General features: G+C 45.1%; 1 protein-coding gene across 1 annotated transcript; it reads right to left on the bottom strand.

Annotated features, from left to right (window-relative positions):
- Positions 1 to 843: 843 nt before the first annotated feature.
- Positions 844 to 26236, bottom strand: LOC103589475 (SNW domain-containing protein 1-like). The gene is made up of 4 exons (XM_008571482.1): positions 24609 to 26236; positions 22455 to 22562; positions 22334 to 22347; positions 844 to 1193 (listed from the first exon to the last, which is right to left on the bottom strand). Exons 1-4 carry the CDS (start codon positions 26234 to 26236, stop codon positions 844 to 846), a joined length of 2100 nt encoding a protein of 699 aa, XP_008569704.1.

Here is a 26236-nt window from a genome sequence, read left to right as displayed (position 1 = left end):
GGGACAAATATCACTGACTCTCTGGGGACTCTTTCTGTGATGAAGGAAGAATTTTACCTTTATTTGCATGATTGGTTAACCTGGATCTCCTAATCACAGCGTTTCCTCCCAGGGTGCTGACACCTGCACCCAGTAGCAATAGAAACATCTCTGGGGACTATCTGAAGGATGGATTTTGATGACTACAGTGGGAAGTCTCTTTCTGATGACCTCAGTTTTTGTTTTTCTCCTTTCACAGGGATCTTTATCCTGTGTTAAGTAACATACCCACTGCCAAGCTTGCATATCTTTTGAAATAGGTGGTTCATGCCTGGTGTTCCGATCACCGATGTTCAGAGAGCCTGGCATCTGCTGGGCTCAGGAGCCTAGGCACCTAATGCGCAGGAATCCCTGTGCTCCCAGGTCAGGGACTTGGCACTAGGCAAGTGAACTGGTTTCTTTCCATGAGAACATCTCATGTTACAGTCACATAACCTCTGGCACAACACATTTTTATCATTAATGAGAAACTTTACTTTTGCCTAAATGTTTTTATTTGAATCAAATTACTGCACTAAGCAAAAGCTCGTTTTCCCTACTCCAAATTAATACAGAGCCCAATAGGGGGAGAATTCACTGTGCAGGACAGTTCTAGTATGGGAACATGATCCTGCTCATCGAGGTGTGACTCTCCTCGGAAGCAGTTGCTCTTAACAACAGATTGACCCCAACTACCAGAGCCCCACAACAGGAAGTGGTCTTAAGTTCGTGTGTGGGGCGGTGTGTTCTATAAAAGACAAAAGGCAGGGGAAGCACAAACACAACCCACTCTTTGAACCAAATGAAATGTCTAGGTAGAAAGTTCTAATGCCCCTTTCTGCCGTGATATAAAGAAGCGCTGGAATCTGGCACCCGGACTGGGTTTTCATCCTGAGCCTTTACAAACTCTGCCCCCCTGGGATTCGCATCCTCAGGTTTCTGGCTGATAGTCCGTTGACTTGGAAGAGATGTGCGTCTCTTCCTTCCTCCTCCTCTTGCTTTCGTGCTCACGTTCCCTGGGGCGGCTGCTCTCTGAGGGTCTCTTAGAGGCCCCGTGCTGTTTGGCTTCTTCCAAAAAGTTGTCCAAACCAAAAGGGTCTTCCTCAAACTGAACTGGTCCTTCTCGGCCTCTTCGCCTTCAGTCTGAAGCAGAAACCTCCTGGTGGGGAAGAAATCTGTTGGTCTTTATTCTGCCTTCTAGGTCATCAGCACACACGTCGAGAGTTCCTTTTTCTCCGCAACCACGCCAGCATTTATCTTTCAGCGTCTTTTGGATTTTGTGACATTAAATCAGCACCTATGGGAGCAGCCATGATCTCCCTAATTACATCATATGCTTTAGCAGGTGCCATAAAGGATCTGTTTAAGTTAAACAGTGGATAATGAGGTTATGTATTAAATTTCCACCCACCAAAAAACTAAGTGCGAAATCACCTTCTATGACTCTTGAGCTCCACCACGTCAAAGCTTTGGTATATACTGGAGGCTGTTTTGGGGATAACCAAAGCTCAAGAAGATTCTCTTCTCAGGGATTTGCCCCCCAAACAAAACCACCTGGTCCACAAAGCTTAACAAGTATATAAATAAAGTAACTGTACAAAGAGAACAAGTCACAATTACCCTTTAACCAGGGGTTCGTAGTTTCCTAGGGAGCAGTTGTGAAAGCAACTGAAGCCACGGTGCTTCTTCTAATACACAGTGTGTCATGATTGAGACTGTAATGAAACAAATGTCCACAGGCTTGTGGTTGGTGTGCCACAGAAAAAAAGTTCTATAAAAAAGAAGTCAGTGTTCTTAAACCCTCACGTAACTGGGTCAGCAACAGAGGAAAGACTCAAGGCAGCAAGAGTCATTACAGACAGCACCACAATGCCCTTTGGGTCGATCCCAAAGCTTTCTAAGAAGCAAAAGGTGTCAGGCAGTTTGGTTGGTTCCTTAGTTTTCCAGCTGTCGGACACTTACTGCTCCTCGCAGACGTCCTCCTCTTTTCTGTCCACCTCAGAAGTGTCTGATGACTCTAGGAGTAAGACATAGTCCCGGCTACTGAACCCAAATCTAAGTATGTCCTTTTCTTTCAGCTCATAGGACCTCTGTGGCTCAATACATTTGTTTTTCAAGAATGTTCCATCACCTCAGCCGAGGTCAGTAATGTGGGGCTTCACCCCTGGCCAGCTGTGCCATCAGTGTGTGTGTAAGGCACAAGCCGACATTGGAAGTCCGCGTGCTGCCTTGAGCAGGAGGGATGGTCAAGTGGAATTTCTGCAATGCGGCGATGTTGACCCAGCAGGTAGGCACTTTGTCAATGGATGCACATGACAGTAAGTACCTCATCATTTTTAAAGGGGTAGAGCACACCTTGCTACCTGTTTCTGGACATTTAGTAAAATGCTGTTCGGGGAGTAATTGCTGCCACAAGGCAAATGGGACCACATTTGGCTGCCAGTCAATTCTCTTGCTGTCAACCCCTGCTGCAAGCAAGGCAAGTCACATCTGCTTACAGCTAGTCTTGCTTGGTCCCCTCAGGATAAGATCCTGAGCATTTCATAGGGGGATGGGTCTTAGCCACCTTCTGGAACATTTCTGCTTGTCTTTTCTCCTCTACTTCACCCAGGCTGGCTATGATGGTTATTACCTCATGTATAGGATGACCAATGTATGGGGCCAGTATGGCCATCAGTGGCCCAAAAGATGTTGATAGAGTATTTTGTAGCACTATGTCTCTCATGCTGCCTGTAAAGTTTTCATTGTCTGGGCCGTGGGTGTTCTCATTAAACATGGATAGCCACATCCCCAGCTCTCGAAGTATTTGAACCAAGTCAGTATATGTTTGCCATTTACTCACAGGTTGGGGCAGTTCTCCCGCATTTGCCCACATGGCTCGGGCAGCTGTGCTCACCCATTCCATTAAGGAGTGATTACCTGACCCTTGTGCATATCTGTGGCTATTCTGTAGCCGCTGCCTCAGGGACAGGTGCATGGTGATGGAGGCCAATTTTTCCATCTCCTCCCCAGATCATATCACACTATCCACCCCTAGGTCCCATAACTGCGGCAGCCAAGCAGCTAGGGGCTCCCCCTGTTTCTGCTGCAACTGTCTCCCTAAATCAACTCCTTCGGCCTGGGTATATGGGACATAGGTAGTGAATTCAGTAACCTGTGGATCACCTGCCAGCTGCCCATCTGGTCCTATAAGCTGCTCGTGTTTCAGTTTCTGGTGCACAACAGGTCATGCCTGGAGATGCAAAATCGCTTCCAACTCACCACTGGGTTTGTCGTTCTTCCAGGTGTGAGAGGCAGGGGTGCCCAGTCGCAGCACGTCATCCTCCAGAAAGGTTTTCTGTGCTTCCACCAGCTCTGCTTTCTTCTTTAAATCTCGATTAGTTTGTATCATAGTGAGCAGTAGCCAGGCTCCGGTAAGCAGAAAAGTGGCCCCCAGGCACCATGTACTCAAGGGTAGCCATATTTCCTCCCCCACTCAAGGGGCTCTTCGAGGCTGCACTGCTTCAAGGAGTGCCTGGTCTATGCTGACTTGTAGCATAGCAAGCAGCAACCAGATTCCAGTCACCAGGAAAGTGGCCAGAGGGCACAACATATTCAGGAGTGGCCACATTTCCTCCCTCTGCAAGGGGCTTTTGGCTCCTGTACCTGCTCAGATATCCCGTTGACTACACCACTTGTAAAGCTAGGGCTTACAGACCCCTCCAGTTGGTTGCACAGATTGGGTTACAAACCCTCCACACACAGGTTTGTAAGCTAGGTGATAGGGAAAAAAGGTTCTGCGAGCCGTAGGTATAGAAAAATGAATGGGTTTTATTCAGCTCTATGAGCAACTATCCTAGTGGCTTCTCTGTGAGTTCTGAGAAGCACTGTGGATCAGAGCTGTTAGTCTTTTATACTTAAGTCCACAACCCTGGACACCTGGATGCCCATACACAACTTACATTAAGTAGTAACAAGGAACACGTGGGGATATTTACAGCAAGTGCTCGGCAAGGTTCTGAACATCTGAGGGGACCCGACTGTTTCCTATTTTTCCCAACAACACCAATCTGTACTTTCTTATAATGCTTTGATTTAAAATGTATTGTCCTGACCATCCTATTCCCCATCCTAATTTAACCACTAATTTTACCAGGGAGCTGCCAGACATGTCTAAAACTGTGGCCCAGTGGTAGGTTTGGAGGTAGAGACTTCTGGCCTTGGTATCTCACAGATGGACCCCACAAGAGTCTGTGAGGAGTCACTGTGTGGCTGAGCTGACCTGAAAATTGTCCAGGTGCCACCTATCACCCCCAGGGGCCCAAATATGTCAGTTGGACCCAGTGCCTGTGTTGCTGGTTGGCTGTGCTGCCCACTGGCTCACAGAGGGCAACTTTGATATTTGCCTTAAGACCGTGGGGTCCTGGCTTTGCCTTATGTCTAGTTTTCGACCACCTTATTGATACCCTGTTATAGTAATCAGTGACCCTGAACAGGTATTTGGGTTTTCCCTGTGGAATATACTATAAAGCAAATGTACTTCACAGGGCCTGGTTTTCCAAAACCATGCAGTTTCAAATATTGACCTTGTGGAAGACTGGAAATTTTCCTCAGGCTATAATCTCTGGTGTAAGATAAAGATTTGTGGCACAGCAAGGTTGCTGGCTCATCGTAAGATCAAGCTTTTGTTGATAGGACCACTTAATTGCCTTATTGGAATGTCATCTGGCTTGTTTCACTGAAAGTTACCAGGCTATATTGTTAAACTATAACCCCACCTATGTTCTCTTCCTGTAACTTCCTGGTCTGGGAAATAAATGCAGGAAGAGAACCTCAATTCGGGCTTAATTTACCAAAGAAGGGATGCCTCTCGCTTGAGGGTTCCAGGGAAGTTAACCACTTTGGGGCTTCTCACTGCTCAGGAGAGATGGGCTTTGAGTAATCCTTTGTGGCTCCATCACCCAGGGGAAGTTGGGTGACAAATCCATCGGGGGCAAAGCAACAAAATGGTGCCCCATGTGAGGACGTTCTCCATGGATCAGAGACTGACCTGGCAAGCATTGCAGAGGAAAAGGATGTCTGATTCATCCTGGCAAGGGAGTCCCTAATAAGGAAGATGCATCCCGGTAAGAGAATCACATGTGGTGTTCAATTAGTGATTGCACGCCTGCAGCACGTCAAAGTTAGGTCTTTTCAACTCCGGAGATATTTTTTTCCTTCTCTTTACTTTTAAAATATGGATAATTCATTAATGAAAAGGGAGACTGAACATACATTACAACTCCAATATCTCCTTAAAGCAGCAGGCTGTAAGTAACTGAATGGCAGCTTGTAAAACTGTTAGTGGATATTAAAAAATCATGTCCTTCATACCCCAAGGAAGGGAACCTTAACATAAAAATTTCGGAAAAAATTGGTCACTGGTTAATTATGCAATGGGTCACGTTAAGGCTTCCCACCTAACAACTAGGAATCTTTGTCAAGTCCAAGACCTTAACAAAAAACTAAGACATGTTTATGTCACCAAAAAAGGATAAAACTTAATCTTTGCCAGTGACTGAGAAAACTTTAAATTGGACAATCTAAAGTAAAAGAAGTTAACATTTCTTTACAGTGTTGGTATTGTTTGAGCATGCTTTTCTTATCTGCACGATGCTTCTCTCATCTCTTAAAAGCAGTGGTTCTTTTCTTAACTGCAAGTGCTACTCTTTTTCTCTAACGACCCTGGGGTTTTATGAAGAATAGCAGCTGTGGCGCCAAAAAGACCCCTTTTGGGTCTACTGCTGTTCTCCTAAAAACCTCGAGTCGAATGGTTTCATCTCTGATTGGTGGCCCTGATCTTGAACTCAGTAAGCCGTTTGAGAAAGAAAAGCTAGACTAAGATCTACCTGTTTAATTAGATGGTTCAAATGAACATTTGAACTGACATCCACCCGGTTATCTTACACAGACTTCTAAATTCTCTTCTAGTCTCATCTATGTATTTCTTCACAAAATCCTATGGTAGAATCTATGCTATTTTCTTAAAAGGAAAAAAATCTTCTCTGCATCTTCTTGAGAAGGCTTGCATACTTTGCTTTACAATGTAAATTTTTCTATTGCTGTCTTTTAGGCAAGGTGAGGCCTCACCAATAAGTCTTTTGGAAATAACACAATCTAAACCTGACTGTCCTTTCACTAGTGAGCTTTTTTTTTTTTTAGATGTTGATCAAAACCTATAAGATCCTTGTTTGTTCTTGTTGTTTTATGTCTTCATATATGCGTGTGTAACCTGTATGTTATGTCTATTGTTTATGTCTGTTTGTGTAACTGTGTATGTGCAAGGTACCGAATTGGCTTGTAATTAATGCATGCTCATTAAGTGAATAAGTATACTTTTCAAGTTCAAGTGACTTAAATCTTCTAAAGCTTTGATAAATGTATTTTCAAAATTTGATTCAAACCTTTTACCTAAATTTGTCTCTAGGTCAATATGTCTCCTTGTCATGTCAACTCTGCCTCCTGGCCATGCTGAGATAAGCGATATCTTTCACGTATATACCAACCTCTGTCTTAAGCTCCACATGGCTCCAAAGGCTACGTGGAAACCCGGGACCTGAAATGGCTAGTGAAAAGAAACCTATGCCACGTATCACATAGGCCTTAGTTAGCATTAACTGATAAGGGTATAGCTCTAATACACCAAGTTTTTGACTGGGAAACCGTAAATATGTATTTGGTAAATATAGCTAAAACTCAAACTGGGCTTTGTATAATTTTCTCTGATAAATGGACGCCTATTTACTAACCTGAATGTATAAAAATGTTCTTATCAGCACACATCATTGCCTGGGTTTACTAATCAAACAGGATTACTAAAGGCCTTCTCACTTAACTGCTCTTGATGCAAAATTGTAAAAGGTTTTCTTTGTCCCTTAGATAACTGGTTTAAAAACCTTATTTCATGATAAGTTCTTGTGCTCTCTGCCTTTAAAACCCTTTGTCACTTTGGTTTTATTTTGTAGTAATTTGTGATCTTATTCAATGAAATGTTTTAAGCCGTTTGTTATTTAACAAAACTTTCCAAAACCAAATTCTGAAACCTCAAAATTTTAACTTTAACCTTGAGAAATTCCAAGGGCCCTGGAGTTTCTCAAAGGATATATGAAAAATGTATCAAAACTAATTGGCTTTTTTAATAAATTAGACTATATGGGAAAGCATTGTCAGTACTGAAGGTGTTATGGATATGTGTTCCAAAATCTTGTAAGATTCTTAAATATCTGTGTCTTGATACAAATACTACCAGTCATAATCTTGGTTTAGTTATCATTTTAAAATGTTGTGTCTTAAATTCTTTCCTGGCAAAACCCTGATAGGTACAGTTTTCCGAGAAACTTTGAGTTCATAGTTTTAAACTAAAGTTCCAAAATTCCAATGAAGAAACTGATGGACTTGTGAAATTGTTCACAAAAGTCAAAATAAGAAAAAGTTAATTGGTAAACTAAAAAGAATTATGGTTTTTACCATTTCCTTATTTTAAAACACTGCTGGTTCTCCTAATGTTTTCCAGATGTAAGAAAACTCTCCCTCTCTCTTCAGCTATCTATAACTAACAACAGTTTGGTAAAATGTCAAATTTTACGATGTTAAAACATAGATAAAAGCATTTGTTTTCTCCTTCTTTGACCCCCACAAATTTAGTAACTTAAGTCTTCTTATGATTATTATGACAATGTGGCTGTTTTTATAAGTTCAATGAAAATTAACTCTCTCTCTTTAAAACAGGATATGATTTAAAACTGTGGATATAAGGTAGCATGTCTCACTTCCAAGTTGCTGATCTCTCTTTCATGTTGCCGTAATTTGGCCTAAACTGCTGCTTCATCCTGCCGTTCATCTTTCCCCCCGACGTGGGACAGATCACTGAAAGAAAGAAAGATCACCCTTATTGGCCATGGTCCATGTCATGGTTCCGAGGTGCTTCATTCAGTCACCACCTGGGAAAGAGCCTTCCCAACACCAAGAGATTTGTACAAAGAAAAGTAAAACCTTTTCAATCAAGATAGTGATCATCAATGCTTTTATGAGGAATGCCTTGATCATAAAGGGGGAAATAACATCTTTTCTACTAAAGCAGTTCTCTAAATCTTCCTGGCCTTAAAGAGGGTGTTTGTAACTTGGATGAGACATCCTGTTCTGAAACAAAAGACTTATAATTAATCAAATATTTTACATAAGACTAGACACTGTGAAATCAGTAATGTCCTGGATAGATTTTACATTAACAAACTCCCTGGACTCAATCAACTTACTATATGGAGCACAATCCCTTTCCAGAGTTTCAACAATTGGTAATTACACCCAATTCACAGCACCTGGATCGATGCCACTGCGGCCACCCTGAGAGACGATGACATCATCAGTTCTCACCTGAAGTGAATTAAAGACTTGCCATGCTAAATGATACCAACTTTACCTTAAATGCTTTTGTCTTAACTGTGTCAACCTGATCTATAATTTTGTTATGTTAAATTAATAAAATGGGGAGGGGGGTTGAGGAATATACTATGAAGCAAATGTATTTCTCAGGGCCTGGTTTTCCAAAACCATGCAGTTTCAAATATTGACCTTGCAGAGGACTGGAAATTTTCCTCAGGCTATAAAGTCTCTGGTGTAAGATAAAGTTTTGTGGCACAGCAATGTTGCTGGCTCAAGGACAGACTAGTTACTGATTGAAATGTAAAGATACTGGAAAATAACTGGGGAGAGAAGGAATGTTTGCTACGATCAAGCTTTTGTTGATAGGACCACAAAGTAGGTACAATTGCTTTACTGGAATGTCATCTGGCTTGTTTCACTGAAAGTTACCAGCCTATATTGTTAAACTCTAAACCCACCTGTGTTCTCTTCCTGTAACTTCTTGGTCTGGAAAATAAATGCAGGAAGAGAACCCCAATTCAAGGTTAATTTCCCAGTAAATGGATGCCTCTCATTCGAGGGTTCCAGGGAAGTTAACCACTTTGGGGCTTCTCACTGCTCAGAAGAGATGGGCTTTGAGTAATCATTTGTGGCTGCATCACCCAGGGGATGTGGGGTGACAAATCTGTGGTGGGAAAGCAACAGTACTCTTACATTTGTCTCTCTCTGAAGGACCCTCAGTATCATGGTCATGAGTGTGGGGCCACTGGGGATGTGGTATAAGATTTTCCACATGTATGCAGAGCTTCTTCCTGTTCAGTGTGGCCCAGGTTCCATCTCTGAACTGGGAGTCCCTGGACCCCAAGATAAAGATGATGTTGATTTTCCCATAAGTTCTTTCCACCTACCCAGTGGCCTGCTTGCTGGATCTGAGTCCTACATGGAATGAAAGACCGAGTGTTTAAATATGAGCAGAACCTCACGTGTATCCTGTCCCCTAACAAAGAGGCTCCAGTGACCTTGTGCACACCACTAATTTTTAGCAGGGAAAAGGATCATTCAAGTGTAGCTTCCTCGATTCTCTGTTGCACAGGATGTACTTTGTTCCTGGATCACAAGCCACTAAGATGTGTGAGATATCTTGGTCTCAGGGAAGTGAGGCACAAGTCTCTTGAGGAGACTTTTATATGCCACTGGTTATGAGACCAAAACCAGCTGTGCAACCAGGTAAATCAAGTGTGGACCTCTCGTCTATACTTTCTCAGAGTGCAGGGAAACTGGTACAGGATATTCTCAGGTGTTTCAAATTTTAAAGATTATAAATTGCTAGATGCACCCTTATTGGCCATGGTCCATGTCATGGTTCCAAGCACCTTGGAATAAGCACAGACCTACCGCAGACCAACAGCAAGTTAACTATATTCCTGTATACCTGCTTTTAGTCATTGAAATTGAGTGCCCCTGATGTGTTGGCACAGCAGGAAATACAATGAAGTTTCTGCCTGTGTCTCATGAGAGGAACCCCAACGTGGAGCATAGGGCCTATGCAGAGAGATCTCACATAACCTTGCCCAAGATGTCAAGCTGTCTTCGTCTCTTCAGGCTACTATAACAAAAATGCCATAGTGTGCGTGGCATAAACATCACATACTTATTTTTCACAGTCCTGGAGGTCCAAGATAAAGTGTCAGCAGATATGATGTCTGAGGGCCCACTTTCTGGCAGAGAGAAGCAAGCTCTCTGGTGTCTCTTCTTATAAGGGCACTGATGCCACAATGAGGGCTCCACCTCATGACCTAATTACCTCTCAAAGGCCCTATTTCCTCATACCATCACATTGGGGATATGGGATTTCAACCTATAAATTTGGTGGGGGAGGACACAAATGTTCAGTCCATAGCACCTTTCATCAGCTGGATTTGTCCTCCCCACCAGGCTGTACTGTCTGTGAATCTCTGGTGCTTTCAAGAGGTTTGAACCATGTTCAATTGGAAAGAGCTCTGTGGTTTTCAGCTTTATGAAGGCCCAATGCTGATGTCTGGCCCAGGGAGTCCCAGAAGGCTGGGTAGCACCCCAGTCACAAGCCTGAGTAGGTACAATCCAGGGCAGCGCTGTAGCAATTGGATCTTGAAGTATTGTAAAGGGTTCTAGGCAGAATTGTATTCCAACCAAGGGTAAGGAGAGATTTTCCCAGCAGGCTAGACACATCATATCTGATACTAGAATGTACGTACCCCATACTCTCGGGGTGGGTCTGGCTAATACTTAATGACGATGGATGATAAGCAAATTCTCACTGCCCTTACACATAACTAGTATCTAAGACAGATTGGGTTTCTGTGGTTTACGAGGGAAGATGATGCTGAATGTGTGGTTCTTTTGTGTCTCTTGGTAACTTTTCAAGGGATAACAGGCTCACAATAAACTTAACATGGGATGTCTGTGTGGATTAGCTGTTCAGTGAAGTATATCCTATATTCTTGGCAATGGTATTCTAGATACATTCTCAACCATGGTCTGCCAGAGTGATTGCAATGCGCAGTGATGGTACATCGAGTATATGAAAATTGAGGTCAACAGGTGTCTTTGCAGGATAGTTTTGGGTTTATCCAAGTATTTCCATTGCTCTGGTTATATTGATAAACCCTCTCATGTCATATTAAATGTTTTCAGGGTCACACTTAAAGTGGAGAGAGATTCAATAACACAGCAAGGGCAAAGTTCTCTAGGAGCTCCATTTCATGTAACCCGTTGTGTTTGAAGATGTGGTGGAGAAAAATCCCAAAGGATGCTGTATATTCCTGGGTTCTTGTCATTGTTGGGGTTCTCCAGGAAGCAAGCTCTTAGAGTGTAGCATGAGGGTGTTTGCTAGGAAGTGTCCTTGGGACCCATACCTGTATGAGTGTAAGGAAGGGGTAGAAGCAGGACTGGGCAGAGGAAGAATCTGAGCTATGGTGCAGATCTGACAGTCTCAGCTGACTCCTACGGGGAAGTTCTCGAGTTGAAATGGGCTCTCTCTGTTCTAACGTGTTGGACAAAACCCAGGCCTTTGATACTCCCACCTGAATCAAATTGGTGTGGGTTGCTCCTGAAAAGGCATGACCTCAGAGTGAGGTCATGGTCTCTGCAGCTGAGGCCATCCCTGTCTGCTTATAACTTTCTCAAAGCTGAGGTGACAAGCTTTTCCTGGAAGAGGATCTGAGTGGTGCATCTCCTTGTCTATTACAATCCATTCATTGTGCCAGATCAGGTCTACTTCTTCGCTGACGTTCAAAAAATGGTTCCTCCAAGATCTGGCTGGATGTTTCTTAGAAACTCAGGAAGAACAAGGTTAGTGAGATACACTATAGTTCTTGTTCTGGCTGGTCTCAGGGTTGTCACCAATGTTCACTGTTTCCTGATGAAGGTGATTCCTCTTCAGCGTTTACCTCCTTCACCATCCAGTCTTGATTCCCACCCCGCCAGATACCTTTTCTGTTGATCTGGTTGGCTTACCTGGTAACATAATCTAGACTCATCCCTAAAAAGTCATCCCTTGATCATTATGTCCTTCTCAGGCTGGGGTTGCTTTTCACCCTTACTCATTACCATCACAATTAGGAGTGCTAAGAATGCCTAGTTGGGTCACTTGTGCATGACACCTATCCCTGTCTGTCCCAGTTGTGGCTCAGTAAACCTAGATTCTCCTGCTGATCAGAGTCAAATACCTATGACACTATGGTGACTCCAATTCTTGCTCGTTGGTCTCTGGACACAAAGAACCCAAAATGTTCGCTAGCAGAAGAATTCTCTTGGGCTCTGCAAGGTTAGAACTCCTGGTCTCCAAAGCTGCATGGAAAGAGAACACATATTCTTCGAGTGGGTCATTGGGAGTAGAGGCAAGAGGGTTACTCTGGTTTTTCCCCTTGCACCAGGTATTCTTCAGATTAGTGACACAGTGCCATATGAAACTACTTGAATCAAAATGTATGCTGCATTCTGGAGGATGGCATCCCATCCTTAGAGAGCCTCTGAGATGCCCTGTCAAAGACATGGTTGAGATGATTCTAATTCTCTACTGGTCTCGTTGCTGATTGGTGTAATATGCGATACAATCAGTAGATTCCATGGTTATAGGTCATGCATGCACCTCATTCACTGAGAACTGGATGCTCTGGTCTGATGTGACGTTTAGTGGGCTACCATATTGGTGAATTGGATGCTCTAAACCCTTAGATAGTGGTGCTGGTTATGTACCTGTGGGCAGAAATTTCACATGCCAGGAATGTTTCTATTTGTCCTGTTAAATGAAACACTGGCTTTTCCAAGGTAGGAAGAATCCACCATAGTCTTTCCACCAGGTGGCCAGCTTGTTGGCCACCATGATAAATGGTGCTATATCAGGGGCTCAGGATTGATCACTTTTGCTAGTGAGTTAGATATTCAGAGGAGGTAGTAGCTTGGAATTATAGCTGGGCCCATCCAATTATATTCCTTGGTGGGTCTGACAGAACCCAGCTAATGATGAGAGGTTGTTTCTGGGTGGGCACTCGATCCCCGTGGCTGAGCATTCCTGCTCTACCTCTCAGGGCCCAGTTGCATGCTAGGAGTTGTTTTTTACAAAAGTTAATTCTCTGCTGCATGTGGCTTGGCTGTGTTCCATTTACCCTAGGAGTTTGTGTTGTGGTTTTCCTCACTGGCGCTTTCACAGTGTCTACAGGGCATCATGTTTACCACCACTGATAACCATAATACCATAGAGTCTGATGGGTTCTATGGCCCAAGCTTCAGATGATATCACAGGAGCTCTGGAGGTAAAATAATCTGACCAGATATTCCACATTGTGCTGAAATGGTATGGCTTTTATACACCCACACCGATAAGTCACTGGGTGTGGGCTGTCCTCAGAGAGAGTGATCTTGGCCCTCTGTGACACAGGCACCACCTGTGAACAGGCTGACAGCTGAAGACTCTGAAAATGGCACTGCCATCAGCGGGAGGTATCAAGTCCTTCTCTGAAGGGGGTATCTGGCTGATGCCTCTGAGAGCCACCAACCATAATCAGGATTTGCTGTTTTGCCACCCTCTCCACCCTGTATCCTCTGTGGTTCCCTCTTGCTGATCTTATATTAGCTCTTTTCTCTTCTACAATTGGCTTTTATGACCGAATGCACCTGTGACCAGTCATGCCACCAGTGTTGGAAGCAGGACCAGATGCTTGGTTGTGAGTGTTCACTGACCTCTGGTCCACTTGTTCTGGAGGGAAGACTTCGAACTTGTGTATTTTTTCTAGAGTGTTAGGGGGAGGTTTGCTTCCTAGACACTTTATCTTCCTTCAGGTTGATAAATCTGTTTTTTTTTCCCCTAAGAAATTATAGGTTTATTAAACCAAGTAAAAATGCTCCTATTTACATCTAGGTTGTGAGTTTGAGCTCAAGCACTAAGGAAGGTGCCATTTTTCCTTTCTCCAGCTTTAGAAAGATCATTGCATGGCCAACCCCACAGAATGGAAGTGGACATGCACTTGATCCTCACAGTCAGACTGGGCTCTCCACGTACAGCGTCCATGTGTGGGCAGCTCTGGGATGTGAATCTCTGCATGTCTCTGGTGGCATAGTGCACAAGAGAGTTCACATTACCAAGGTCTTAAATCCTGGACAAGGAGAAGGGTAGAGAAAGAGTCCTCTTCTCTTCCCCTAGTCCCTCAGGGAATCTTTTCCTGTTGTGTTAATCTTGATGTTCTACACAAAGGTATGTGCATTGTGATATCAGGAGCCTGAGGACGGAGAACAAGATGAGTCTTTGGATCATGGGCATCATGACCAATGAAGGGATGGAGCCCATGCACCCTGGGGCAGCATCTCTAAAAACAATAGGGCCAAGTCTACTCTCAATAGAACAGGAGGCCACAAATAGTCTAGACCATGCACTTCTACAGCTTCCAGAGGTTTATATCCAGGTCAATCAGAGATTTGAAGGCTTCTTGGTAAAATATGACCTTTTTCACTATGTTCCTTTTCTTTTCTCCGTTATTTCTCAACTGCCAGATGGTGTCCTTCTCTTTTGCCATCTTTTTCTCCAAGAGGGAGACCTTTGAAAGAATGACCGTTTCAATCATGTGCTGTTAACTCTGCTCTGATGTACCAGGCCACTTTGAGTGTGATCACACTTAAGATGGACTTCCCTTTCCAGTGATGGTTTCACATCAACTTGGGCTTTCAGTAGCTCCTGACTTCCTCCTTTCCCACTGTTTCTCTGGGCCTGGCCTTACTCATTGAAAGGGACTGCAGTAGTGAGATGGCTTTATGGCACTTGATGTTTTTAAAATAACTTAAATATCAAGAGTTGTGACATTTCCTTTCCTCAAGTTATTTTGAAGGCATGATTCCTGTGTAGTTCTATTCTTGTCTTGCACTGATTTTGGAGGAATATTAGAGGATATGAACCTAGGCAGCAGACGTTGTTGTTCAGCCAATCTTAATCATTTCCTCTAGAAGATAAGCTTTCTGACAAGTATGAAATAGAAGTTATCATATTACAAATTTGGGTATAAAGAAATGTTCTCGGACAAGAATAATTAGACAAAACCCACCTGGTCCAACTCACTCAATAGGCCTGGGTTTCTATTGGAGGTCTTCTGTAACATCTTTTGTTGGGAAAATAGAATAATTTAATCAGGGCCCCTCGCCTTAGCTATTGTTGGGGGTGGTGTGGCACATTCTTTGTAAATGAGTTGTGTGTGGGTGGAATTAGCACGCAGGCACAGTGCTGCAAGTTGGTTGGCGTCTGCCTAGGGTGGCCACCATGCACGTGGCCATGCTCTCCAACCTATGGCTTCCAAGGACCTGTTTGCTGGTTCCTAGCTCATAGACCTGTGTGTGAGGGGTCTGGTGACCCAGCCTAGAATGTGAGGGGTCTGGTGAGCCAGACTGGCATGTGAAGGGTTTGTGACCCAGTCTGTGAATGGGCTTGAGGGGTCTGTGAGCTCAACACCCAGCCCTACCTCGACAATTGGCCCAGTTGGCAGGATTACAGGCAGGTAAAGGAGCTCGACATCTTTCTCTACACTCAAATGAGGTTACATTTCAGCCTTCATAATCCCCTGAAAATTTAGTCCAGCCAGCTCTGCTATCATCTGCCTGAGGGTCATGGGCTGTCTTATTAGCACAAGTGACCACGGTCAAGGGCTTCTTCTTTAGACTGTCTTCTTACATTATGGCCTCTCTGTAAGCACCCTTACTCTGGAAGAATGACTCAACAGTTTAAGACCCAAGATTCATTCCACTTTTTAAACTGAATGGTAGATTCCTGTTCTTTTTCTTTCTTTTTTTTTTTTTTTTTATTGAATCAAACTTGATTATACATATTTTGGGGATTCAACATTGAGATATGTTGATCAAATCAATATTACTAGCATATATATTGTTACAAATCATAATTATTCTTTATGCCCCTTGTCCAATCTCTCCCCCTCCCCCCTCTAATTACCCTAGATGGCTTCTCTCCTTCTGAAACAATAATGGTTACTGTGTTGATTTGCTGCATAGATGATCTGTCCAAAGCTGAGAGGTGTGATCGGGTCCTCCAATATTATCACTGAACAGATGCTTCTTCTATTACTCTGAAATGGGCTTCATGGTAGAGACATTCTCTTCCTTTCTTTGTCTCTGCTGGTGACTCTTCTTGTGTCAATGCACTACAGTGGCTGGCAGACCATCTGTGTGGTGCTTGTGGCATCTAGCTGCTTTCGCAGCAGCCATGGTTATTGTGGTGGCTGTGGTGGGCCACCCACATGGAGGTGATGTTTTTGGCATGCTCCTTGGCACTGGCAGTGTGCCTTCTTGTGGGGAGTGTCTCGTACCCAGCTCCACGCCTTGGTTCCCGGATGGGCGCTGAGGTGCTGGCATGGTGTGCCAGATTGTGGGAGGGTGGATTGGACTCCTTCTCCATGCCTCGGGTCTGTGGGTGGACCCTGAGGCACTGGCGGGATGTGCCTGGTTGTGGGAAGGGGGTCATGTCCACTTCTCCGTGCCTTGGGTCCCTGTGCAGGCCCTGAGGTGCTGGCAGTATGCCTGGATGTGGGAGTGGAGTCTGGTCTTGGCTCCATGCCTCATGTCTCCTGGTGGGCCCCAAGGCGCTGGTGGTGTGCCTGGGCTGGAACTAATTTTTTGTCCTTTGCTTGCTTCTAAAACAGGGGAACCTCCGGTGGGAACCAGTACTTGAGCTGTGCGGTAGAGCTAAACTGCTGTTTTGCTGCTATTTCCCTAGGGAAGGCTTTTTGTGCAGCTCAGGGTTTAATGGTTGACCTTATAGGTACTTCTGGCTCTCCAGAGACCAAGTGCACCTGAGTTGTGTAGAAACTCTGGTCTGGGCCTGAGTTTTTTCATCAAACTGCACCCCATGCAATTCTGCATTCCCAACTAATCTCCTCTGAGTGGTCCTATGCTGATGGGGGACCTGATCAGCTGTCTTTGCTGTGCCCCAGCGTTCCCCTGGTGGGCCTGTCTCCCCTCCTGCCCATGCTCCAAACACGTCCCATGAGACGGGCCCTGCACTGGTCCCTTGCGATAACTCACTGGCCTCTGAATGGCACCCTTTTAATAGCTGTTCTGCCCTCTCACTCCTGCATGGGTCCACGGGAACACTATTAGTGGTCTTGCTGGCCTGCGGGCTGCCAAAGCCCTCTTCTCCCCTGCCGCCTCCAAGTAACTCCATCTGAAGGGCACAGTTGTGATTTCTGCCAGCTCCTGCTCCATGCACTTAGCAGATCCAGCCTTAAAGCAGCTACAGCCTGAAATGCTCAGAGCAGCTTTTTCTTTCTCTCATTGTAGTTTCTCCCACCTTCATGAACTCCGTAGGTCTTTCTTCTTCTTCCCCTGAGCTCCAGTGGCCCCAGCTTGGCTGATGTTACATTTCTATCATTGTAAATTGGTTGATTTGTGGGAGAGAATGACTCTTAGGATGGTCTATTCTGCCATCTTGACTGGAACCTTCTCTCTACATTCCAGATTCTTTTTCTTTAGACATTTTCAGGATTTTCCAGCATGTGTATTGAGGCTCTTGATTGCTACACAGTATAGAGTCCACTATAGGTGAGGGACTTGACATTTCATTTTTTCTTTGGCTTACAAAGACTTCCAACCTGTAGACCTGCTGATTGCCTTAAGTCCATCTGGTAACACCAAATGATTAGGTTCTGAATGGCATTAGAGGGCAGCCAAGACTGCGTCTACTAAGGACTGAACCGATGCCAATAATTCTTAACCATCTTCTCCCTATGGTTTATGAGTTCCTTCAAATGACTTGGTCTCCTCCATCCTGTGTGTCCTGGAATTGTATCCAGCCCTGATGTATCCCTGGTCAATCCCTCCCTACATCAGACATAGGGAGAATATTGATTATGAGCATTGGGCATCAGTACCATCTCTCCAAGGCCCTTCTCATCATAACCTCAGTTAAAAGGAGAAGGCAGGATGAAGCAGGAAGAAGAGTCTGAAGTCTGAGAGCTACAGTGTCAGTGATGTCTCAGTCTCTGAGGTTGGCATAGGAAAGAGCCCCGTCTCAGTGTCTGTGTGGGCCAGACACTGGATGACTCCTCTGTCTCATTTGAGCCATTATCAGTTGAAGTTAACTGGAAGTTTTGATGTAGGGGAATCCTTTTCATGAAAATTTTCCTTTTTCTTTGGGGCACAAGAAGTGAGCAGCACTGTTCAGAAATGGTTCTGCTCTTCAGTTACCAGAACATCATCAGGTGAGCTGTTTACCTAAGTCACATGCACCAGCACAAAGCCCAGCATCTGCCATGTAGCTTTTCTGAAAGCAGTTGCTTGTTGTCTTCATCTATCTCTTCCCCAAGCAGGTGGGCTCCTCTTGGAGGTGGTTTCATCTGAAAGACTTTCTCTTGAGGGCCCTCTGGAATGAAAATGTCCTTACCAGGATGACAACATTAGCTCCATCTGGACGTTTCATAATTCAAATTAAACCCACATAATGTCCGTTTCACTATATAGTTCAAGAATTGACTCCTTGTTTTCTAGACTTCTTTGATTCTTGAAAATACCCAATGATCTTGAGGAGTCCTTGAGGTCCAGACTCCCCAAAGACAAACCAGTCCTATTTTCCCAAAGTATATCTGAACCATACAAACACATTTGTCCTGAGTAACTGGAGTTTGCTTTTTGTCCTTAACTACATCACTATAGCACAGAACGGGAAAATTGCATCTTTTGGAGTATGTCCTGTAACTTCCTTGTAAAGTTTTCTTTTGTAGCCTAAAATATTTCAGGGCAGTTTCCAAACCACAGCAGAGTACACAGCTGTGTGAATAATATTCCCACTCCCCCTCCGTGGCCAGTCCATGAGATGTGTGCAGATGACCCTAATGTTTACCCTGTATTTCTTGGTGAGCTTCCAGTCATGTGTCTTTGAATCTCAGTGTTGGTCTGTCTGACCTATGGGCACAGAGGATAGGAAGGTTTTTATTTCCATTTCACCTGTTACAAGCTCCTGAGCTTGTGAACAGATAAAGCAGAATTACGTTTATTATCCACAATGAAGAAATCTTAGAATTCCTCCCACTTCTAAGGCCATCATTGACTTTTGCAAGGGCAGGTTCCATTCCACAAGGGATGGCCTAGATAGAAATTCTGTATCCCTCCAACTTGGATGATTACTTATAGCTTTGTGTTTTGTCTTTGAAAAAAAATGCTCAAAGAGAAGAAAGGCTCTCTAGAGAGATCTGCATGAGACTCTGGTCTTTTTCACCAAGTTAAATTAGGAACATTAACCACAGGAAACAGCGACTAAAAAGAGGTAGGGGATGTCCTTTTGAAATGGGCATACCATCCCGTTATCTCACCTTGAGGGTCTCCCAAGGTGAGATAGGTATCTGGCGTATAGGCACAGTCTTTGGACCAAGATGAAGTCTGACTGTACAAGAGAGAAGCTTCTGGCTGGCAATGGATTTCCTTCTCTACACTCAGGAATTTTGGGATCCCATCTGTCCAGTATTGGACAAGAGCTAACTGAAGGTTGGGGGGATGAGGCTTTTAAGGGGCCCACTCGCTCCTGCTCACCAGGAAGTTCTGTGAGCATTGGTGAATGCGGGAAAGATGTCAGCCCTCCCCTTTACTGATGACTGTCGCTTCATTCTCCTTAAAGTTATGGTGAGAAGAAAGCATAAGAATGTTCTTATATACATAAATAACATAAATCTAGTTTTCTTAAAATCTTTCTGTCCACACCAAGCTTCAGAAGTTTTTGAGATAACGGAAGACCTTCCATTTTTTTTTATTGTAAATCTTTCAAAAAGGTGTGTGCAGGTAACTCTGACTTTCAGTGTTTCCTGGCTAATGTTGCTTTACCATCCCTTTGGGTTAATGCTTGGCAACAAATTCCAGATATAAACACCAAGCTTTGCCCAGCAGTGCCCCCAAACATATGTTTATGTTGCTTTCTTCTTTAGGTCTTTAAAACCCTTATAAATATGTGGATAATCCTGTATCCCTTGTTGGATCTTCATGAAAATTAGGTCAAATGCTAAAACTGTCCTTTGGATCTTATAATTGAAGTAGTAAACAATACGGAAAAGATCTTAGTCCAAATGAAATGACAATTCTGTGGATATTTCAGGAAAAGCCAGAGAGTAGAACAGTTCTAAGGGACTGGTCAGTAGAGGTATTTAGGTGTTATAATGAATAACCATATAATGCGACATCCCAGGGTTAAATATATAATAGATGAAGGCTATTCTAACAACTTTTAGATATTCTCTTCTGACTCGTGATTACTAATGTGAAACTTTGTGAGCATGAGTCTCTTGAGGATCATATCCAGATATCTATACTGAGAGGGTCTGTGTTCTCCATCCATGTGGGACTCAGATCACAAGGAGACTTAGCTTTGCTGTCTAGTCAGTGAGACGTTATGAATTTCATGCCTACGGCCACTGAACTATCTGGGGCAATAAGAGAAAACCTCAGATGGTGCTGAGAAGCAGTGGTCAGTGTCATAGGACAGCCAAGGAGGTGTGATGCCCTAGAGGTCACCTCCAGAAAGTGGCTCCTGGGGGGGAAGTGGTTGATCGTATCACATGCTGCTGATAGGTGAAATAGGAACAAGACATAAATGGTGCTTGTTTTTTAGCTGTGTTGACAGTCTGGGTTATAGTAAAAAAATCTTGACTCACTGAGTTTAAAAGGAAAAGAGGTGTAATGCGTTTCAAAGAAAGTAAGAGAAAAACAAGGCATGGTGACCTAGAAAACTGTTTAGTCGAGTGTTGCTGTAAAGATGAGCAGAGAAATGGGGTGGTAGATGTGATGTCAGAAGAGAGGGTCTGGGAGGGCCGGTAGCTGGTCTCAGCCCACCCTGTTCTCTTACAAGGTTCTTGAGTCTGCCACAGGAAAGAAAGAATTTGAGAGCAGAATCACAATAGAAAGTGAGAACAGGTTTAATATCATAAGAGACACAGATTGCCCAGAGAGAGTGCAGCATAGCTCAAGAGACTGAGCAGGGTCTACACCAAGTTTAACTCAAAAATAAGAAATATGCACTTAAAGTTTAGGACAGACTGCAGGCTGGCTCAAGAGAGCAGCTGCTTGCTGAAAGAAAGCTTGACCCAAAAAAGAAAGAAATACACATGATGGAGTTTGAATGCGTTGTCCCCTCCAAAACTCATGTGGAAATCTGACCCCCAATGTGGCAGTGTTGGAAACTGATTGAGTCATGGGGTCGGATCCCACATGAATGGATTAATGCTGTCCCTGGGGGTGGAGGGGATTAATGAGTGAGTTCTCGCTCTATTAGTTACCACGAGACCTGATTGTTTAAAGGACACTGGCACCTCTTCTCTGTCTCTCTCTTGCTTCCTTTCTCTTGTTTCTTCTCTCATCACGTGATCTGCTTGTACCCACCAGCAGCTTGCCAATTTTCCACCACGAGTAGAAGCAGCCTGAGGCCTGTGCCAGATGCAGCTGTCCGAGAATCATAAGCCAAATAAACCTCTTTCTTTTATAAATTACTCAGGGTCAGGTATTTCTATTATAGCAACACAAAACGGACTAAAACAACACACTCCGCAGGTGGAATGCGGGCTGGCCCCAGAGACAGTAAAACTATAAAAGCCAAATCCTGGCAGAAGGCGGGCCTGTTTATCACTATTTATTACATATTCATGCTATCTAATGGATATTGAGTTAAGGAGGTGGTTCGCTGTTACAAAATATACTCTTGCACATGCTCAGTTAGTCTGTATTTGGAGCATGGGTCCTCTGTGCGGACAAATAAGTCCGGCTGTTTGAACTGTCGACCATGTGAATCATGACTGAAGAATAAACACTGATTTAACACTTGCAGTGGGAAACAAGGACTTTGTATTAAGCATCAGGGCTTCTTCTAGTAGACAGTGAGATCCTTTGCTTCTGCCAGGAGGTAATGATTTGACACAATCCTTACCTTAAGTGGCACTTTAGGCTATGCGATTGTTCGGTGTCTAGCTGCACATGTCATTGCCAGGATATTTTGTAGTGTCAAAATGCTAACATTGAATCCGTTCTTGGCAAACATCGGTCAGCTTTGCCATCCCTTTGGTGGGGTTCTGGACTTCCAACCTAGGCTGTCTCTGCTTGTCCATAGGCCTTGCAGTGGGAAGTGTGAATGCTGCTGGGACTCCTCATCCCTGGCCCTTTTACTTCCTCATCTCTTCCTGCTGAGAAGGGAATGCGCTGTAGAAACTACTCCCTCCATCGTGTCCTGTTCTTTCTAGACAAAGTGAGCTTGAAGACTTATCGAGGAAAAACTATGGGCACACCCCTGTAGAGTAAGAGCATTTCCAGTTTGTTTTTATTTGTCTTACTCAATCAAAAGGAAACTTGGATTTGTCATTTTAGAGACCACGTGATCAAGTCGAAAGGTTGGAAACTCTCAGTCTCAGCTGAGATGGGCTCCAGGAAGACTCACCGGCCGCATGAGTGCTGGATGAACCCAGATGGGGAGACGCTAGGGAATGAAGGCTGAGAGGTGGAACGGAGGGTAGAGCGGGTTCATGCTCGTCCGGTGTCCGGCCACAGGTGGTTCCCACTTGTGCTGCTTTTCAAAGTGGTCCATCGGGGCTGAGAGCTTGCTGGTGGAGGCACCGGCCTGGCCTCCTAGGAATGTGGACAGAGCCATGGCTGCCCAGAGGTTGGATCTGGCCCGTGAAGATGAGGGATGTGATGAGACCATTGTACCTTGAACGGATGAGGAAGCCGTCCTAGGAAGTGACTTCTGGAAGGAATCTTTCCTGCACTTTTTCAGAGCCTTCCTGCACTGTCATAACTTGTCTTGTCCACCTCCATCAGCTGTGCCTTCCCTAACCCAGTGCAACCTATGTGATGTCTGTTGTCAGAACACAACTAGGTAAGATAAGCGTTGCATGTAAAAGCAGGCAGTTCTGTGCACAATGACCCTACTGGGGTCACCTGGGGAGGCCACACCTCTTTCTCTCGCTGACCCTCTGACAACGAATCGAGGATGTGTCCCAGGCTGCGAGTTCGTTGGTGCTCGATCCTGGAGGCTCTGCTTTTGGAGGTCGGGGGTGGCTGTCATGCTTTCTTATGAGCCAGAGCAGGCAGTATCTTACTTTCAAAACTCAAGTTTTAGCCTTTCCCCCCTCATCTCGTAGGGTGATATGTGTCAGTCCGTCTCTGCATATAACAGAAATATGTGAATGTGGGGAATGCTTAAGATTGTTTCATTTCTTATGGTTTTGGAGGCTGGGAAGTCCGAAGACCAGGGAAGATGTCGAGTGAGGTCCCTGTCCTTGGTGGTGGCTCCACGGCAATGCAGGGTGTTACACGGTGACGTTCACCGAGGTAGAGAACAAACCCCATCACTTGCTCCTTTTAAAGCCATCAGTACCACACCCATTGCTATGTGAAAGGGTTGATCCATTCCCTACGACAGACCTCACAATCGAATCATTTCTTAGAGGGCCCCAACTTTCAATGGCCACGATAGGAGTTCGTACACTGTAAGGTCAACCCCGACAGTGATGGTGTTTCTGATACGTGCAACTTTGTGGTCTCCTTCAACCACTATCAGTGTCCCTATCCCGGGACATAGGTGGATTTCTAAAGGCGGAGGTCTCATTGACATTGTGTGCACAGGACTTTCCAAGGGTGGGGAATGGATTTCAGAATACTAAGGCTTCCCTGGACCACTGATCTCTGTGTTTGCTGTTGTCATTCCACAAGGCCTCAAGGTGTTGCCAAAGGATTACCCTGAGCACACTGCTGGGATGGGACAAAAGTCACTACCTTTCTGGGGACTCTTTTCTTGTGAAGCAGGGTTTTTTTTCCCTATTTGCATGATTGGTTAACCTGTCTCTCTTAGTCATGAGGTTTCCCCCCAGGGTGCTGACACCTGCACCCAGTAGCAACAGAAACATCTTTGGGAACTCTCTGAAAGAGGGATTTTGATGACTATATTGCGGAGCCTCTTTCTGAACGCCTCTCTTTCTGTCTTTGTCCCTTCACAGCATTCTCTATCCTGTGGGAAGTAACATACCCCCTGCCAAGCTTGTTTCTCTTTTGACATAGGTGATCCCTGCCTGGGGGAGCAACCCCAGATGGGCTGGAGAGCAACGGCACATCCTGCACAGGCTTCCCTGTGCTCCCAGGTCGGGGGCTGGGCACTAGGTGATTGAACTGGTTTCTTCTCATGAGAACATCTCCTGTTAAACTCATGTGACCTCAGGCACAACATGTTTTTATCATTAATGAGAAACTTTACTTTTTGTCTAAAAGTTTTTATTTGAATCAAATTGCTGAACCAAACAAGAGCTCAATTTCCTTACTGCAAATTAATACAGAGCACAATAGGGGGAGAATTCACTGGGCAGGACAGTTCCAGTATGGGAACATGATCCTGCTCATCGAGGTGTGACTCTTCTCGGAAGCAGTTGCTCTTAACAACAGAAGGACCCCAACTACCAGAGCCCCACAACAGGAAATGGTCTTAAGTTTGTGTGTGGGGCAGTGTGTCCTATAAAAGACAAAAGGCAGGGGAAGCACAAACACAACCCACTCTTTGAACCAAATGAAATGTCTAGGTAGAAAGTCCTAATGCCCCTTTCTGCCGTGATATAAAGAAGCGCTGGAATCTGGCACCCAGACTGGGTTTTCATCCTGAGGCTTTACAAACTGTGCCCCCCTGGGATTCGCATCCTCAGGTTTCTGGCTGATAGTCCGTTGACTTGGAAGAGATGTGCGTCTCTTCCTTCCTCCTCCTCTTGCTTTCGTGCTCACGTTCCCTGGGGCGGCTGCTCTCTGAGGGTCTCTTAGAGGCCCCGTGCTGTTTGGCTTCTTCCAAAAAGTTGTCCAAACCAATAGGGTCTTCCTCAAACTGAACTGGTCCTTCTCGGCCTCTCTGCCTTCGGTCTGAAGCAGAAACCTCCTGGTGGGGAAGAAATCTGTTGGTCTTTATTCTGGCTTCTAGGTCATCAGCACACACGTCCTTGTCCAGATTTTGGCTGGGCCTGTAAATGATCTGGGCCACACCCTGACCACCTCTCCAGGCTCGATCATAAACATTGTACATTTCATCTTGTCCACCTGCAAACCCACTGTCCACCCCTTGGGATCGGTCAAAGAGCCTGTGGTCGTCCTGAACTTCACTGGACGTGCGAGGATTGGCCATACTGAGAGCAATGACTTCGGTCACGTCCCGAGTTTCCCTTCTCTGTCCTTTCGGCCTCTTCTCTAGTGCTGCTGTGGGAAGGTTCCGGGCACGCTGTCTCTCTTCTCGCCTGTCATGCCGGATTTCCTGCCTCTCGTGTGCCTCCCCCTCCTCTTTCTCCACATGGGTCTTGGTCCCAGCTCTCCTCTCCCTGGCTTTCTGGGCCATTTCTCTGAGTTTCTCTTCACGTCTCTCCTTCGCTTTATGAGCCATCTTTCTCTCTACCTGGGCACGCATTTCCACAGCTTCCCGAGCCTTGCGATCAGCCATGGAGAGGGCTTGGGTGAGTCTGGCAAACTTCTCACTGATGTGTACTGTCTGTAGTCCTCTCGCATCCGCAGCCAGACGTTTGTCCAGTGGGATCGTGTAACCCTTTGCATTTTTCCAGTTAGAAATACAGGGAGGAATCTTCCACTCTCGCTGTTCCCTTCCAGTCATCTGTCTGCTAGGGGAACACATGACTGGTGCAGGAGGAGAAGGTGGTCCCCGGGGAATTTTCTTGTTAGTCTTAAACCTTGGAGGCTCCATGGGATCTGTCTGCATTTCTGCCATCCGAATAACCCTCCGTGTGGCTCCAGAGTTGAAAGCCGCTCCTTGCTGAGTTGGGCTGTAGCGGATATACTGAGCTGGAGCCAGTTTATCAGCTGCGCCCAGTGGCCTGGATGTGGCAACCTTCTGCCATACGGATTTCTCTAAGGCTGCTCGGGTCTTTTCTGTTATCTCTTTAATAGCTTCTTCATCTGGTCTCTGCAGGTCTGTGTCCTCTGCTTTCGTAACTTCCTTTGGAACCAGGCCAGCGTATGTGCTGCAAATGACCTTGTCTTTCACCTGTCTTTGTCGAGCAATCGCTTTGTACTTCATTCTTCCCTCAGGATCCACCTGAATGGCCAGCGCATTTGACTTTGTTTTCCTCTGTCCCATATCCAGGGGATACTGGGCCGTGCGGATCTCTGGAAAAGCACCTCCAGCTCCAAAATCCTCCAGTAACTGGGGCAGCCATCCTTCCTGGCACCCATATGGGGGAGGTCCTCTTCGGGAGGAGACTGGTGAGGTCCTCTGCGACCTCTGGGAGGTGGCCTTTCCCGCAGCCTCAGGCTGATCGTCATACCGATGAGTCGGTGCCGGTAACAAGCTGGGGAGTGTCAT

Source organism: Galeopterus variegatus, unplaced genomic scaffold, assembly GCF_000696425.1.
Source record: "Galeopterus variegatus unplaced genomic scaffold, G_variegatus-3.0.2 Scaffold689, whole genome shotgun sequence".
Taxonomy (NCBI): Eukaryota; Metazoa; Chordata; class Mammalia; order Dermoptera; family Cynocephalidae; genus Galeopterus; species Galeopterus variegatus.
The sequence above is the reverse complement of the archived record's forward strand: the minus strand, read 5'-3'. Positions and strand labels throughout refer to the sequence as shown.

What these genes read in the sequence shown, in the direction of transcription:
- LOC103589475 (XM_008571482.1), bottom strand. Translation starts at nt 26,236, where the DNA reads ATGACACTCCCCAGCTTGTTACCGGCACCGACTCATCGGTATGACGAT. An exon ending in GAGACGCACATCTCTTCCAA is followed by an intron (nt 22,563 to 24,608) that starts GTCAACGGACTA and finishes TTCACGGGCCAG; the next exon opens with ATCCAACCTCTGGGCAGCCA.